We start from the raw sequence: 17,143 nt of genomic DNA on the forward strand, positions 1-17,143 counted from the left end.
CTGTTTACAACTTGCAAACCATATCCACATCAAATCCCCATCTAATACTACCAACTACAGTCTTCACCTTCAACATTTCTCACTCAAGTTTTACTTTTCCATGCTACTTATACTCCTCAAGTCAATAGTGTTGACCAACCACACATTTAGTAAACGATCTTCGGACTTTGGGGGGCTAGTCAATTTATTGGCAATTATTCACACTCGACCTCTGCTCACATCCATTTATCATCTCCAAGATATTAAAAAAAAAAAAACACAAACACTCCCCAGTAACTTCCTGGCAAGAAAAAAGAAAAGAATGAAAAACTCCGCTTTAAGTTGATTACAATTCACCTAATATAATCAGAATCTGAAATGTAAGTTGTCATTAAAAAATGAAAATGAACCATATAACCTAAAGCCCTGTTCTTTCTTGAGCAAGCAAACACATGTGCTGGTAATTAATACTCCTAGTAGGAGTATAACACAACCTGCATTCGTTGTGACATTTAATATGCACAACAGAATGATGGCTTTTCTGCCGCTGTTTTGCACTGAATTTGTTACTCCCTCTGTCCCATTTAATTCTATACATTTTTTTACTGCTCGACACATATTTCAATTCTCTTGTAAAATATAGTCCTATAACTTATTTTTAAATTTTTTTTTCTGAATAAAAATATAACAATAACATTCAAACTTTTATTCTAAAAAGAAAAATCTTAAAAAGAAGTTATGGAACTATATTTTACAAAAGCATTAAAGTTCGTGCCGCGTCTCTGTCCTCCAATATATACAATTCGGAGGGACGGAGGGAGTAGTAAATTACGTGCACTCCCAAAAACTGCGCCTATATTTAATTCATTAGCAATTTAATTATACCCTCATAATTAATATTCTACTAATCACACCCCCATTACTGTCTCATTATCCTGTTTAAATACATTAGTCTAAGAGCATGACTGTCTCATCACTCTTAAATTTACACAGCCAGAAGTGATCAGAAGAATATAGTATATGTTGCTTTAAACACACTCTTGGCATGCTCTGTCAATGAGAATGAAAGGGTACTATTTTCTGCCCAAGAAAATGAGAATGTAACTGTCACAGACTCGCTGCAAGTAACAACTGATTCCTTAAATTTAAACTAGTCCGTCTCGTTCCTTAAATGTATATCGACAAAATTTAATACGGACTATATAATAAATGATATTGAAATTTAATGTTTCGTTAATGATCTTGATGCAATATCTAATCATTGCACGTTAGGATAGTAAGAGGCATTTGTACAACACTCTCGAATTATTGATATAGCAAGAAAGAGCAGGGAAATATTTAAAATATGTTTCAGATAAAGTTAACATAGACAAAATGCAACCATTGCGATTTACGAGTTCAATCTTGAAAGCTGGATTAAATGTTTATGGATCATGTCGAGTTAGAAAACAATCGAATTGTCTATAAATAATTTTAATTTAATTTTTATGCCATCAATCTCCTTCTTAAAATATAATTTATAATATTATATAATTACACTGATATATGAATATCAAATCACTCACATGTTTATTTAATCAGTCAATCCGTATGTTTATATTCTTGTAATTTACATGCAAATCAATATATAAGTAATCATACAAGTCCACTGCAGAGAGCCCATGCGTAGGCACAACAGCAACTTCTCATCCTGGGAATGTAATTAGTAGTAGAGTGAAATTTTTTCATCTAAGTACACATAAAGTGTTGACAACCATGAAAATATGAAATAACTAACCTAACTCAGGGACTATGGCATTAGATTATAAAGTATATGGTACAAGATTTTTATGTCAAAAGACTGTGTAGCGGTGCCTATTCTTCTTGCTTACCTCTAACAGATACACGGAGGTTTCCACCTTGTCATTTCCTTTTGTGTTCATGCGCTCGTGACACAACAGATATCAGTGAAAATTCTCTCCCTATAGGTGAATTACACACCAATGCAGCCACTTCTAGCAAAGGCTTCATGCCTTCATTATACACTTATAACCCACCCCAGTTCATTCTTCTGACAGCACTTTGGTAAGAGATGTCTAGGAAAAAAATCCAACATATATAAAATTGATTATAAGGAACTTGTATATTAGTGGGACTTAACGATCCAGTGCAGTTGCCACATCCAAGAATACATCATCCCAAACGCACAATATATAGAGATCATCATGAGAGGTAGAAATGGAAGCCTAATGCCGAGAAAGGCAGGGTGCAAAAATTGACTCCACACCTCAACAAGCAAGAGGCCAGAAAGGTAACTCTTCTCAATCCAATTTAAAGTAAACTTTCTGGGATTTGTACCAGAGTTTTTCTTGAGGTCATAATTATCATCCTTTTTCTTCCGCTGTGCACTTGTATTTGATACTACAGTCTTAGAAAGTTGTGAAGAAAATCCGTACCACATGAGAATGACGTGTAAGGTCAGTAACAACACCTTCAGTGGATACTCTTGGGCTTCATATAGAAGAGGGAAGAGTGAATAGCTGGAGACTGCATTAAAAACAGAGTCGTCATGTTACTTATTAGCATGAAAACTGGAGGACAACAAAAATATACAAGTTGTACACTACACATATATATATTTAGTCAGCATTGACTATATAACATAATGAAAAACTGACCTTAAAATTTCATATATTAAAAACAAACAATAGTCTAAAGTGTAGGAAGAAAAGAGATGAGAGGAATATGAAAAGTCATGAATCATGAATAAATAAGACGTTCAAGTAAAAAAATAAATAAATGACAACAATGAATTGCTTTCACAATGCCAAAAGTATCTACGTATCAAGAAGCACAGGTTAAAGTTATACCTATAGACATTAGGTAGTAATGCTTTGCATCATCCATGCTTTGCACTGCAACAATGGCTAGGGGTATTACAAAATGCAGTGATGCCTTCTCATGAACATGCCACCCAAACAGAAAGCCACAGAAGTAGGCATAGGCTACCCATCTGGTGATCATTCTAGGCTGTGGATTTTTCCAAGCCTTATAAAGGCAAGGAGACATTGCGAGAAGGACCAAAATTAAGGTGGCCAAAGGTGTGACCTGCAATCTCATTGTTTATCAAATTATATTAGATCAATTGATCATTAGCACATCTCTTTCAAGAATTTTTTTTAGTATACCAAACTATTTGGATCAAACATTACACTTATTTTAGTAAAATTAATATATTACTTCTTGACACTGGTTGATTCCTACCGGAATAAATGTACCAAATAACACAACTATAGAGTTAAAAAGGCAGAATATTCTGTCAATGGCACTAACCACTACTCAAGATGAAGTGTTCATAAAGAACTTTGGTATCACTACTAATTAAGCATTTATAGTGAATGAGCCAGATAGCTAGACATTTCAAAAAGATTTTACATTACATTAACATTCCAAAATATTTACCGTTGGTAGTACAGCAAATGGAGAGGAATCTCCTACTAGCCCGCCAGTAAAAGAAGCAGTTGGTGCTTTGATATCAAACCCCATCTTCACAAGCAAGACTGAAAGCACTTTATCCAAAATTATATAGAATACCCAAAAATTTGGAGCCCAATAAGCATGGCAGAGTCCTCTACCAAAAGGAAACATACGGCTAAAAACTTGTTGTATCTGCATAACAACTGCGATTTTAGTGAAGTATATGAAAATGATTTGTTTATTAGTAACAACCACAATTAATACCAAAAGTATAATTATACATGTAATCCAATTACTTAAGAGCAAAACTAATAATGGACACCTGTCTCACTTTCTTTTAATTACTTAAAAGAAATAACAGGAAACAGGGTACCCACAATGTCTCACTTCGTGAAAGCAAACAAAGAGAATTATATAACAAAGTCAAGAACACTTTAAATTTGAATTGCATAAGTTTCTTAGCCAGGTGAAATCTTCTATTATGTATAAGCTCAAGGTCAAGAGAGTATGAACTAGAACTAGCACTAAATCTAGCATAATGTAGCCAAGAGAGTCTTCTTAACTAGCACTAAATCTAGCATAATGTATGTCTCTTTTCGGGAAGAATAACTTTCAGCAGGATAAATGGAAAATATTTTTTTTTGGCGCTAAAGAATTAAGTTGGATAAGGGTCTGTCTCACTATAAGACTACCAATTTAACAAAAGAACAGGGCCACGTTAGCCATATGCCTTGCAAATGAGATCAGTTCCACAAACAAGAACTAACAATAACATCTATAATGGAAGTACAAATCACCAATATAGCAAGTAAGAGCAAGTCCAATACAATACTACACTTAGTTCTATTGCTATATTATAGCACAAAATGTAAAATAACTCATTATAAAGAGGTTTCATAGTTGGATGTGTATATGCATTAATGTATCTTTGGTGCTATATTTTAAACCAAGGATGGATACTATCCTTGCCATATCATCAATAACTAGGAATGGGGGAAGAGAGTTAAACATTTATTACATTGTACATCAACAAGTAACAAAATTAAAAGTTCAAAGAGTTGTTTAAATTTGAAACTAGTTTTGAAACCAGCATCGGATAACAAACTTTTTTAGCACAAAAAAAAAATACTTTCTTATGCTATATAATATCACTATTCTGAATCTAGCATTGGACTTGCTCTAACACATAGATAGGTAGTGTTAAGAAATAAAACAATGCATATGGGTGATACAATTATCAATAAACCAAAGTTCACAAGCTACAGATCAATTACCTGCCCATAATACACAAACGGACCATATGCCACCACAAAAACAGCAGCAACCACCGTTCCCATCATCACCAACCTCCCAAACCCCTTAAAAACCCCACCTCTACAATAATGCCTCAACAAATACACAAAATATACAGGGGCAGCCACAGCAAACAAATGCTTAAAACACAACAAAACCGCGAAAACAAAACCACCCAACAAATCATTCCTATCTTCCAATGCCGCCAACGAAACCAACAAAATCCCCAACAAAAACCCATTATACTGAAAATGCACATGATCGACAATCACAAGCCCAGGTGACCAAACAACCAAAACCCACATCAAAACCCTCTCTCTAAACCCACATTTTCTACCCAACAAATAAACCCCATAAATCAAAACACTCTCAGACACAATCACACTCAATCTCTGAAACACAATCACAGAAGGGCCATCAAAGTTGAGACCTTTATGAAGATCTACTATAATGGGGTCAACTAAATTAGCAAAAAATGAAAGAAAGTGTTCAAAATGAGCAAAGAAAGGCGGGTAATCAAGAGTCCAGGGGCTAGTCTCGTCGAGATACCAATGGGAGAGAGGGAGAGAGTGAGTGAGAGCTAACCAGTGACGATGAACCTCGAAATCAGTGCTGTGGTAAGATGGGATCAAGAGGATTTTGAAGAAAAAGGCGAGGAGGGTGATAAAGATCAGATCTTTTATATTCTTGCTGGTGCTGGTGGTGGGGGGTTTTGTGGGCATTTTTCTTGGTGACTTGCGGCACTGGAATGACGGAGAGAATAGTCTGATTGTGAAAATAACAATAAAACCATAATACAGTACATCCACGTATTTATAAATTATAGTATTATTATAGTATTTTACAAAAATTAAAACACCAATTTAAATATTATAGTATTTTACAATTTTTTTTAAACCAGTATTTTACAAAATTTAAAACACCAATTTTTTTTGGTAAGGAATTAAAACACCAATTTAAATCACGAATAATCATGATTCTAAAAATCACCGATTTAGTCAACTCTCACTGACAAGATCCTCAAATTCCTCAAATTCTTTTTGTCATGTCTTTCTTCGGGTAAAAATATTAGACCCGATCCGATCCGATCCAATCCACATTTCGATTTATTATGAGAAAACTCTAAATTGTCATCAGTAGTCTTTGACGAGCTTTCATCGACTTTCATCAATTTTTTCTTCTTTTCATTACTTTTAATTTATCTTTTGTTTTCTTTGTTAAGCTTCTAATTTATTTAGGTTTTATATTATCTATTCGTGTGAGAGTTTGGTTTTTATTTTGATATTTTTTTTATTCATCGTATTCGGGATTACAGTATTGTAAATTTTCATGATATTGGTTCACCGAATAAGTGTTTTTTATGGTGATTTATTTATGAATGATTGTTCAAAACAATAGTCGAAGAATTACAACATGCACACATCTTTTTGAAACATAGATATATTACCTATTTATTTAAAAAAGATGGATTTGATTTTATGTTTACTTAACTTGAACTAAATGTATACGATACGATTTCTTATTAAATTATTTCACTTTTTCAACAAAATTATCAAATTGACCGGTAAATTTCGTCCAAGTTATCTTCTATATCGATTTTCAAAATCCATGAAATATTATAATAATATTAAATATTATTATAATATTATAAATATTTCAAAGTCCAAGTTATCAAATATTATTATAATATTATAAATATTTGATTTTCAATCAAACTAATATTAATCCCCTATTTGTTAAAGAATATAATTTAATTGAAATTTAAATTACACATCAATCCATGAAATTTTGATTTTTTCATATTTTTAATTTTTAATTTTTTTTTGGTTTTTCACTTTCCGTGTTAACATTGACTAGCAGTCATTAGTCAAATTATGACGAACAAACTCCAATATGAATTTTTAAAAATTTGGAAATCAAAAAATTAAAATTTTCAATTTAGGTCCTATGCCATTAAAAATCCATAACTTATGAATAAATTAATTAATTTTCCCTAATTAAAATTAACATGATATACTTTAAAATAAATTAAAAAATTGTCAAAACAACACAAAAATGAAAAACCTCCCCATTTCCATTTCATAAACAATCCCTCTGCAAGTCCCACCCAGCGTCGTCCGAGCGAACCCAGAGGCAGCATGCTGCGCAGCGCCGCTATACGCGTCATCTCCCGATCAAGCGTGTGTTCCTCTGAGCTTGCTAGTAAAGAGGTATGATTTTCGATGTTATGGGTCGCTTTATGTTTTTTGTAACTGGGTTTTTGCTTCTTTGATGTGTGTTGTGTTTTTTTGATGAATTGTGCTTCTAAATGTGGAATTTGTGATTTTTAGTCTCCACAATGGTTTGATTTGGGCCTTGAGCTAAAATTTAAGATAATATGTGAAAATAGTTGTTCCAGCGGTATGCTAGTATATAGATTATAGCTTGTGCACTGCAAGAAGGTGAAGTAAGAAATCTGCTGCACAATGATGGGCAGAATCACAACCTACTCACGTCTATTTTTTTTTTTGGCTCCAATATCCATTTTGCTTTATTAAGTTATTGATATTCAATTTATTGAAAAATTCTAAGAGTAATATTTTACTGTATCTCTCAGTTAACAATGCCTCTTACCCTGAGTTATTTGGGTGATGCAGATCTAGGTATTAAAATATAAATTTACATATTATAATTTTATTAATTAGGAATATAGTTATATAATAAAAAGGATTTGTTTCCTTTATCTACTGTTTTCCTTATTATTAAGATTTTACTTGTTTAAATGGGTTTGATCATAAAAATTGAGATTGCTCTTTTTTATATGGGTTGCAAACCAAACAAATCGTCGTTTTCTGGGTGAAATTCTAGGGTGAGTAGCTATTCTGCAATTTAACGACCTTGATGGAGTGGATTATCTGCGGTTTATGCATCCAAACTTGTCATTTTACCATTGTTACTCCATATATCCTTTGTTTTAATGATTGTCCTGCGTCATTGGGGACATGTATGATTTGTCCTTAACATTTAAATGTAGCAGTTATGCAAAACGTCAAATACAAACCGAATTAAATTAGGAAAAAAGAGGAAATCTGTTGCGTTATGAGTGAGACCCTTCAGCTGCCGGATATATTGATGCAATGCAGGGATGGTTACCATTTACTGTAGTGCTTCATGCAACATGTATGGTCCCTTATCATGGGAACAGATACAAATTATGACTGATTTATTATTCAACAGGCATCAAAAATTATATTTGGCTGTTGTATTCTGGCAGAGTTTGTGATATTTTATGTTTAATGAAAATAGCTGATGACAGCGTTTGTCCATTTGTTTTGCAGGGATTGCTTGGACCAACAGGTCAGTATTTTTCTTTACTTTTTAACTGGATTAAAAAATTATTTTGTTATTTCAAAGATTACATATTAATGCAGTATGTTCTACTTTCTTTCTGGCAGAGTGCATAGTCATTTTGATGATAGAAACTTAGGAATTGAAATGCATAGTTTGCTTAAGATACGAGTTATTAAATTTTGGGGAAAACTGACCAGATAGTTAAAATAGATCGTGCCAAAAAAAATGATAGAACTTTTGCTTTTAAAGAAGCATAGAAGAGCGTTATCATCAACTTTAAAATGGATAACTCTTAAATTCTATTTCTTGGAGGTTTTGCCAAAATATTACATTTGTTTAAAAGCCAAAATCCCCTTACAGTGTTGCGTCATTATAGTACCATATATGGTTTTACCCCTTTATGTACTTATTATTAAAAGTAGAAAGCCCCTTACAATGGTGTGTCGTTATGGTACCATATTGTTTTCACCCCTCTATGTATTTGGGTACATCTCAGGTTCCATTCTTTACAGCTGGCAAAAAAAATTTATTACTATTTAGATACATCTTTGCTGTCTTGGTGATAGTTGGAAACTTAAATAATATGCAATTAAAAAAAATGATGTCATATTCAGTTATAATATCCAATGAGTATAAAAACATACTATATTTTTGCTTTTATTATAGAAGTGAGTTGAGTATTAATTTACAAATTATATAACTGTTTTTTGTTTTGACACTATGTATTTTTTGTAGCGTAACGTTTTATAAACACATACATATTATTATTCCTAAAGAAATATACAATTATCAAAGGGTTCTTGTGCATGCCATGAAATTTTGATCTTTGCCTGTTGACCGTAGGGTGAAAATGGTGTTTTCCAGGAATTGATGGTCTTTTCAGAAGGAATCAAATTAATACTTGTCTAGTGAACTATCAGTCCCTGTTTCATCTCACAAAGACCAACACAGCAGAACCTGCCATGTCTTCCTTTGCTAGAGCCTTTGCATCCCAGACATCAAAAAGAAAAGATTCTTCCAAGGTAAAATCTATGCTGCCATGCTTTAATTAATCTTCAATGTATATGATCTTACCGCTGCTTCTATATTAACTTTCATGTTTGCTTCCAAGCACCATCTGTTTGATTGGATGATTACTTTATATGTGCCATCAGTTTCGCATTCCCTTAATATCATTGGCTCATTGCAAATTGTATGATTTATTTATATTATAAAATAATAACGTTGAAAGTTAATGACAGTACATAATAATCTGTAATACAGCTTAAATTTTTCTAAGCTCTAAGTGTAGACATAAATCCTTTAATAGAGCAGTAAAAGAAAACTTTATAAAATTAACCAACTGTGTTGCTTAGAATATGGTAACGATACGGAAATCTTTTAAATAGATGTATCATCACTCTTGCAGGACCTCCGAATTCACTTTAATCAGACATATTGCATTGATTGTATAACCATATATGCAAGTTCTACATGCCTGCCATGACATTTCTAATAGATTACTCATGAAACTAATTCATAATATGTAAGTTATAGTATCAAATTCTGCAGGTTTCCTATCGTGTATTAATGAGTTTTGTGGTTGCTTAAAGTTTCACCCATTTACATATTTATCTACTTTTCTTAACAGCGTGAAAGAGAAATCTCTACGGTTGAGAATCCTTTTGATGCTCCAACATATAATATCCCACAGAAACCGGTGACATTTACTGAGGGAGCTTCATACAGTCTTGTCATTCTTGCAGGTCTTGGAATAGCTGCTGCTGCAGCCTATGGTGTTTTCTCGGAGCTTATATTTTCCCCAAAAGAGTAAGACTTAATATTATCTAGCATTTTCTGCTAATCTTAGTGAAATCTTCAAAATTGAGGATTTCGTCTTTCTTCATTGTCTGAATTTGGGACATGCTTATATACATAGGTACAAGGTCTTTGGAATGGCTTTGAAAAGGGTTCAGAATGACAGTCAGGTTTCTTCAATACTAAAATTAAATTTATATGCTATAATTCTGTTTGATGTTGCCCCTTTTACTTTGATAGAATACTGTAACTGGTACCATAAAAAAATGCAGCTAATATTACATGTAACAATATATTCAAGATTTAAGAAAATAAACATATTATGGTATTAACCCGTTGACAGGACTGCCATATAAAAGTGTCATTTTAGTTTGTATATACACATCATCTTCTTTTAAGCTTGACTAAATTTGATATTCATTTACCTTTTGTTAAGAAATTTGAATGCTTAAACATGATTATATGAAGTAACTAATATATGATGTATACCCACATATCATTTTAGTACACAGCTAGCCTGAGGATGTCTTTTTTGCTGCTTACCGGTGATGTCTTATACTCTTATACATTGGCAGTTATATTGCAACTGTTTCTGTTCTTTTGACCAGGTTAGTGTCAGAATTGGCTCTCCTGTTACTGGTTATGGTCAGGACTCCAGGAATCGTGCCGCTCGTCAACGAATTCCTCATAGAATTTGGACTGATGAAGATGGTGTTGAGCATGTTGAGGCAAGTTTTATAGAACTTCTGTAAAGACATTGCAATAACCTCCTTGTTTTTGTGACATGAAAATATGAAATTAAAATCATTTTTTTACTAATATTATGTCGTGGAGCTTTATGTAAACTTTTGACTTGTCTATTTTTAGGTTAATTTCTTTGTGCGTGGACCGCATGGATATAAATGTTTAAAGACAAAGAAGAAAAGCAATGGAAGTTTACATATATGATTGTCGAGATAGATTCACCTTCTAAGGCACAGCTTATGCTTGAGTCTTACATTCCGGGAGTTGCTACCTGAAATATTCTCTGAAAAATAAAATTAGACGTCACATGCCATGGCTGGTCTTGTTGATCAATCCACATTGTCTTGTTTACAAAATAGCCTCCATGGTTATTTTATGGACACTTTTGATAGAGCCATCATAGGTGTTTGCAATTTACTTGCAGCTTGTATTCTTGATTTAAGTTTTAGAACGTTCATCAGAAATCAATCAAGTTTCAAGTTTGAGCTCTATTAAATTTACGAGATATATATTCTTTTCCAAGAATGTAAATCATAGTTTTTCTCTTTTCTTGCAACTCGATTGTAAGTTTGAATGCCTCGAAGAATTTGAAATTTTGTGCCCGTTACAAGAAAATTCTTTTCCTTATCTTTGTAAGTGGTAGAATGATTCAATACTGAGCAAGCTGAGTCATGTGCGCTCGAGCCCTGTGTCCAAGAATCAGTCTCAAACATCATTTTGAGAAACTGGACATGAAGCTGGACCTGACAATTCGTGCGGATCGTGTACTTTTTCGTGTCGTGTGCTCAAAGGCCAAACACAAAACCGACTTGTTTAGCGTTCGTGTATTTTCGTGTCATGTACTTGCGTTTTGTGTCGTTCTCGTGTTGTGTTTAGTGTAAAATTGAATTTAAATATAAATATAAATAAATATATAAATTAATGTAAATATTATATTTCTAGGCAAAAAATTTACAAAATAGTATGAAATATATATATTTAAATTATTTACACTTACAATATTATAAACTATGTATTATTTTAAAAGAAAATATACATATATTTATTATAAATATACATATTTATAATTAAATATACATATTTAACTATTAAATTATATTTATATCGTGTACCTCGTGTCGTGTACCCGAAGGGTAAACACAAAACCGACACGACATCTCAGTTGTGTACTTCGTGTCATGTATTCAAAATGCAAACACAAACACTAAATTTTCGTGTCATTTTCGTGTCGTGTGAAAATTTGCCGGGTCTACATGAAACATTTAAACCCTCTACATGAGTATGTTATATAGTAAAATAAATTAAAATATCAAATACTACTACAATAGAATCAAGTTTTATGAAGTAGTATCTCGTTGAAGTCTTGGAGCCGTCCTCATTTCATTGGAGTCTTGGAGTCCATATATGTTATGCAATTAATATATAATTTAAAAATATTATAAAACAGTAATATATAGCTTAAAATTATTATAAAACATAATATTTTTCAAATGATGTTTTACGAACATCAATTTTTATTGAAAATTTTGCGAATCTCATACATTTTACAAGTAAAAATTGTAAAATATATTATTTTATAAAAACATGCTTAGTTTGCAGAACATATATGTTCATATTGCAATAACATACATATTATACTTCTAAATTTATGAGATTTGTACGATAAGCAATGATATTTGTGGAACGTTTTGCAAAATAACACGTTTTATAAGTTATTTTGAGTTATATTTTATCACGGAATATACCTGTTACTACAAGAGTTCAATGAAAAGAGGAGTCCATAGAACTTCACTATACTAATATTATAAATATCTTATTTTCAATCAAATTAATCACACATGTATTGAAAGATATTCAATTAAAATCTAAATTTCACTTCAATCCGTGAAGTCTTATCACATTTCATTATTTTTTTTTTCTCAAGTTCCAGGTTAGCATTAACTAATTACTATTAGTCAAATTTAGTCAAATTTTGAAGGAAAAACTGAAATATGATTTTTCAAAAGTTTAGAAATCAAAGAATTGGATTTTTTTAATCCATGACCTCAATCATAATGAATTGTAGTTTATGAAAATTAATTGATTTCCCTAATTAAACTAAACATGATATATTTTTTAAAAAAAATTTAAAAATTGTCAAACAACATAAAAATGAAAAACCTCCCCATTTTAATTTCATAAACACAACCCCTTTGTAAGTCCCACCTAGCGTCGTCCGGCATGCTGCGCACCGCCGCTAGACGCATCATCTCCCGATCAAGCGTGTGTTGCCGGCGGTTCTCAAGCGACCTGGAGGCAAATGCACCGGCAGATGCTGCATTTATAGAAGCATGGAAGAAGATTGTTCCCAACATTGACCCACCAAAAACACCCCTTGCTTTTATTAAGCCCCGCCCACCAAACCCTTCTTCGATTCCTTCTAAATTGACTGTGAATTTCGTTCTTCCCTATTCCTCTGAGCTTGCTAGTAAAGAGGTACCATTTTTGATGTAATGGGTCGCTTTATGTTTTTGTAACTGGGTTTTTGCTTTTTTGATGTGGAGTTGTGTTATTTTTTTGTGATGAATTGTGCTTTTAAATGTGGAATTTGTGATTTTTAAGTCTCCAAAATGGTTTGATTTGGTGGGGTCTTTTTTAATTGGTAAAGGGTTGATTTGGTTTTTTTCTTCTCTATGCATATAAAAAGATACATTTTTTGGCCCTGCTTCCGAGTTTTTTTAAGAGAGAAAGCAATTGAAATTATGTTATAATTACATCTATTTTTACTTGCTTTCGTCTTTTTAAAAAACTCGGAAGCACAAATAGGAGTGAAAGTTATATAACTTTTCTTCCTCTTCACTTTCATTCCACCCCGTTTATAACTCGGGAGTACGACGTTAGAAATCACTAGTTAGAGCAACTCCAACAGGTTACTATCTAGGGTCCTCAGCTAAAATTTAAGATAATTTGTTAAAATAGTTGTTTCAATAGTATGCTAGCACCTCTCTAAGAGCATCTCCAAGACTCTCCTCGTAGGCTCCTAAATATAATACAAAAAACATGATTCTTAGTAATACAGTGTAATTTTAAGAGTGTCAACTCCAACAATGCTCTCTATATCCTCTCACTATTGTATATGTTATTCATATTTAAATCCACTATGTCAATGAATCAAATTCATGTAGTGGAGGGAATGGATTTTTTATTATTAAAAATAAGTTAAGAGTCACTACATGACTCCTAAAATAGAGGAGAGAGAAGAGGCTCCTAAGCTTTTTAAGAGCCACTTAGAGCCTCTTGGAGCTCAATTTTTTATCATCCTCTTTATATCTTGAGTTAGGAGTCTCTTGGAGATGCTCTAAAAAGTTAAGATCCACTCTCCATGTCTTATTTTTAAGAAATGTACAAACATTCCTTATCTTAGTTTTATGAATTAAATATTTGCTTCCCTCCCTTTTCACACAACTTTCCCCCTCTTTGAATTTATGTAGAATTCAAATTTATTAATTTAATAATAATAGGAACAAAGATAGAGATTGTTGTTGGAGTGGTCTTATAATATAATGTCTTAAATCATTAGAGCAACTCCAATAACTTAGCTGTTTGGAGTCTTAAACTAAAATATAAGAAATGTGGGGAGAAATACCACTCCAACAATATCCCAGTGATTTCTTAAATCACTAAGATCTTGATCTTCTTCGCATTCCTTATATTTAGCTAACCTCTCTCCTCTTCTTTATAATATATATTAGAAACAAACACTTTCTCTCTCTTCTCTTTCTATAATAATGATACCTTTTAATGATAAAATATTACATAATGAATGGATATAAGAAATGTTGTTGGAGATGAGAATAGCTATTGATGTCTTAATTTACTAGGATCTAATATTTTATATCAAATTTGAGGAATGAATTAAGATGTTGTTGGATTTGCTCTTGGGACCCTATATATTAATTTGTAAGGAAGCTACTAGGATATCATTGGAGTTGCTCTAAGAGCTCCAGCCTCCAAGAGTCCCTTTGTCCTAGGGGATAGCTAAAATAGTATAAAGTAATAGTCATGTTAAATTTGTTTAACCCGTAAGGTGTTGTGCTACAACGGTGTTAACTATAATGGTTAGCTATATTTTTAGAGACATGATTTTATTATTATTTTCAAATTCCAACCGCTATATTCCTGTGTTGGAAAGAATTTTAATATTCAAGCAACTGCTGAGCGAATAAATTAAATACATAATCAGATGAATTCATAAACTATGTAATCATATTGCAAGTCATAGTCTCTACTCTCTAGAAGACTAAGAAGTCACAGTCTCAAAATCAAATTTTGCAATATTGTCTAAATGCGATTGGATGGAGATTAGTCGGTTCAAATTTTATTATAAATTGCATGTCATATTGAAGGGTCCACAGATTACAATTTGCTGAAATGATTTATAGCCCTTCAGCAGAAGGTATCACTACAAATGCTTCAAACCATTCACCTATTTTTGTTATAAAGTTGATACACATTGCTTAGAATTTGCTTAACCAACTTAAACTTAAAAGCAAACAGTGTCTAGCAATAATCTAAGAGCAATATTTTACTGTATTTCTTAGTTAACAATGCCTCTTACCCTGAGTTATTTGGGTGATGCAGATCTTGGTATTAAAATATAAATATACATATTATAATTTTATTAATTAGGAATATAGTTATATAATAAAAAGGATTTGTTTCCTTTATCTACTGTTTTCCTTCATTAAGATTTTACTTGTTTAAATGGGTTTGATCGTAAAAATTGAGATTACTCTTTTTTATATGGGTTGCAAACCAAACAAATCCTTGTTTTCTGGTAGAAAATTCTAGGGTGAGTGGCTATTCTGCAATTTAATGACCTTGATGGAGTGGATCTTCTGTGGTTTATACATCCAAACTTGTCATTTTACTGTTGTTACTCCATATATCCTTCGTTTTAATGATTGTGGTCATTTGTATGATTTGTCCTGAACATTTAAATATAGCAGTTATGCAAAACGTCAAATACAAACAGAACTAAATTAGGAAAAAAGAGGAAATCTGTTGCGGTATGAGTGAGCCCCTTCAGCTGCCGGATATATTGGTGCAATGCAGGGATGGTTAACATTTACTGTAGTGCTTCATGCAACATGTATGCTCCCCCTTATCATGAGGACAGATACAAATTATGACTGATTTCTATTATATGCTTTTGACTTTTTCATCACGTTGTTGGAAATGAAATGGCATGTGCTTTTCTTCTGTCATGATGGTTTTTTCGGCTTTACAGGTTGATATGGTTATTGTTCCCGCAACAACTGGACAGATGGGTATCCTTCCTGGACATGTACCAACAATCACAGAGCTGAAACCTGGTCTCATGTCAGTGCATGAAGGAAATGATGTGAAGAAGTATTTTATCAGCAGTGGCTTTGCATTTGTCCATGGGAATTCCTATGCAGATATACTTGCGGTTGAGGCTGTTCCACTCGATCAGATCGACTCAAATCAGGTCCAGAAAGGGTTGGCAGAGTTCACCCAGAAGCTGAGCTCAGCCTCAACTGACTTGGAAAAAGCTGAAGCCCAGATTGGAGTGGATGTGCATAGTGCCCTCAATTCTGCGCTTTCAGGATAGTGTGGCAAGTCCTCTATGCTCCTTTTTTTTAATTTTATTATTTTTATAATCACATTTGGCTCTTTTTAACTGGCTGTGGTGCATTAGATTATCCAGGTCAAAGTCTTGTTTACATGGTCAGGTTGTGTTAGTTTTTGTGCTGACTGCAGAATTATAAATTAGCCTTAAAGGGAGGTTCTTCTCTTGGATTGTTCTTTTGTGAATTGTGATCGTAGCAAGCCAAAAGTTCGGTACAAATATATAATGCCTTTAGTTAAAACTGATTCATTATCATGGCAATGATATGTTTTACATTTATAGCAGCAGATTATTTGATACGCGATATATATAATTTTAAACCTAGTTGTTTTTTCAATTAGTGCATTTAAGTTATAGTAGTGCAGTGTGTTTCTTCTTATTCAAATTCAGTTGATAAATTTACTCTAGTGCTTGATACATATATATTCGCCTCTATACTCATGTATATGCTCTGATAATAACTCCATAACTAGTTAGTTATCATGTACTAGTCTTCTAACAGTTGTAATTTTATAAATCTAACCAAAATCATGTCATTATGTTTTTTAGTGTGAATTTCATGTTATGCTGTTTTTACAAAATCTATTAATAAGACTTGGTTGCTGGCACTATACCGATCTTTACAGAAACCGTTAAAAGAGTATTTGATAATTAAGGCTCTGTGCACTTCTATTCTGAGTTGTATATCTCGGTTAGTCCTCCCCCTAACATTCAATTGTCTTTAAGTTGGAATGGGTAGGAGAATTAAGATATATTTTTTATCTCATGTATTCCGTAGAGGATACAACCTATGATTTATTGAGTTTTGAACAGGTCTAATTTTGGAAAACAAATTGTTTGCTGATATATGCTTTAGAGCTAATGATTTTACGTAATTATTCATAGCAAGGTTGAATGTTTGATAAGTTGTGA

General features: G+C 32.5%; 3 protein-coding genes across 3 annotated transcripts; 2 read left to right on the plus strand and 1 right to left on the minus strand.

Moving 5' to 3' along the window:
* Positions 1-1,525: 1,525 nt before the first annotated feature.
* LOC108193387 (probable dolichyl pyrophosphate Glc1Man9GlcNAc2 alpha-1,3-glucosyltransferase) lies at positions 1,526-5,522 on the minus strand. The gene is made up of 4 exons (XM_017360009.2): positions 4,710-5,522; positions 3,421-3,627; positions 2,829-3,066; positions 1,526-2,505 (listed from the first exon to the last, which is right to left on the minus strand). Exons 1-4 carry the CDS (start codon positions 5,448-5,450, stop codon positions 2,105-2,107), a joined length of 1,587 nt encoding a protein of 528 aa, XP_017215498.1. The 5' UTR covers positions 5,451-5,522; the 3' UTR covers positions 1,526-2,104.
* Positions 5,523-6,779: 1,257 nt separating this feature from the next.
* LOC108194090 (probable mitochondrial import inner membrane translocase subunit TIM21) lies at positions 6,780-11,099 on the plus strand. The gene is given in 8 exon segments (XM_017360992.2): positions 6,780-6,938; positions 8,046-8,064; positions 8,923-9,080; positions 9,689-9,867; positions 9,977-10,025; positions 10,464-10,583; positions 10,723-10,753; positions 10,756-11,099. Coding segments are annotated over 8 exon segments (747 nt in total). The 5' UTR covers positions 6,780-6,866; the 3' UTR covers positions 10,875-11,099.
* A 1,668-nt stretch (positions 11,100-12,767) lies between these two features.
* LOC108195211 (ATP synthase subunit delta', mitochondrial) lies at positions 12,768-16,240 on the plus strand. Its single transcript, XM_017362164.2, has 2 exons — positions 12,768-13,074; positions 15,869-16,240. The coding sequence occupies exons 1-2, from the start codon at positions 12,820-12,822 to the stop codon at positions 16,211-16,213; spliced, it is 600 nt and encodes a 199-aa protein (XP_017217653.1). The 5' UTR covers positions 12,768-12,819; the 3' UTR covers positions 16,214-16,240.
* The last annotated feature ends 903 nt before the right edge of the window (positions 16,241-17,143 follow it).

The sequence above is a fragment of the Daucus carota genome, chromosome 7, assembly GCF_001625215.2.
Source record: "Daucus carota subsp. sativus chromosome 7, DH1 v3.0, whole genome shotgun sequence".
Lineage (NCBI taxonomy): Eukaryota > Viridiplantae > Streptophyta > Magnoliopsida > Apiales > Apiaceae > Daucus > Daucus carota.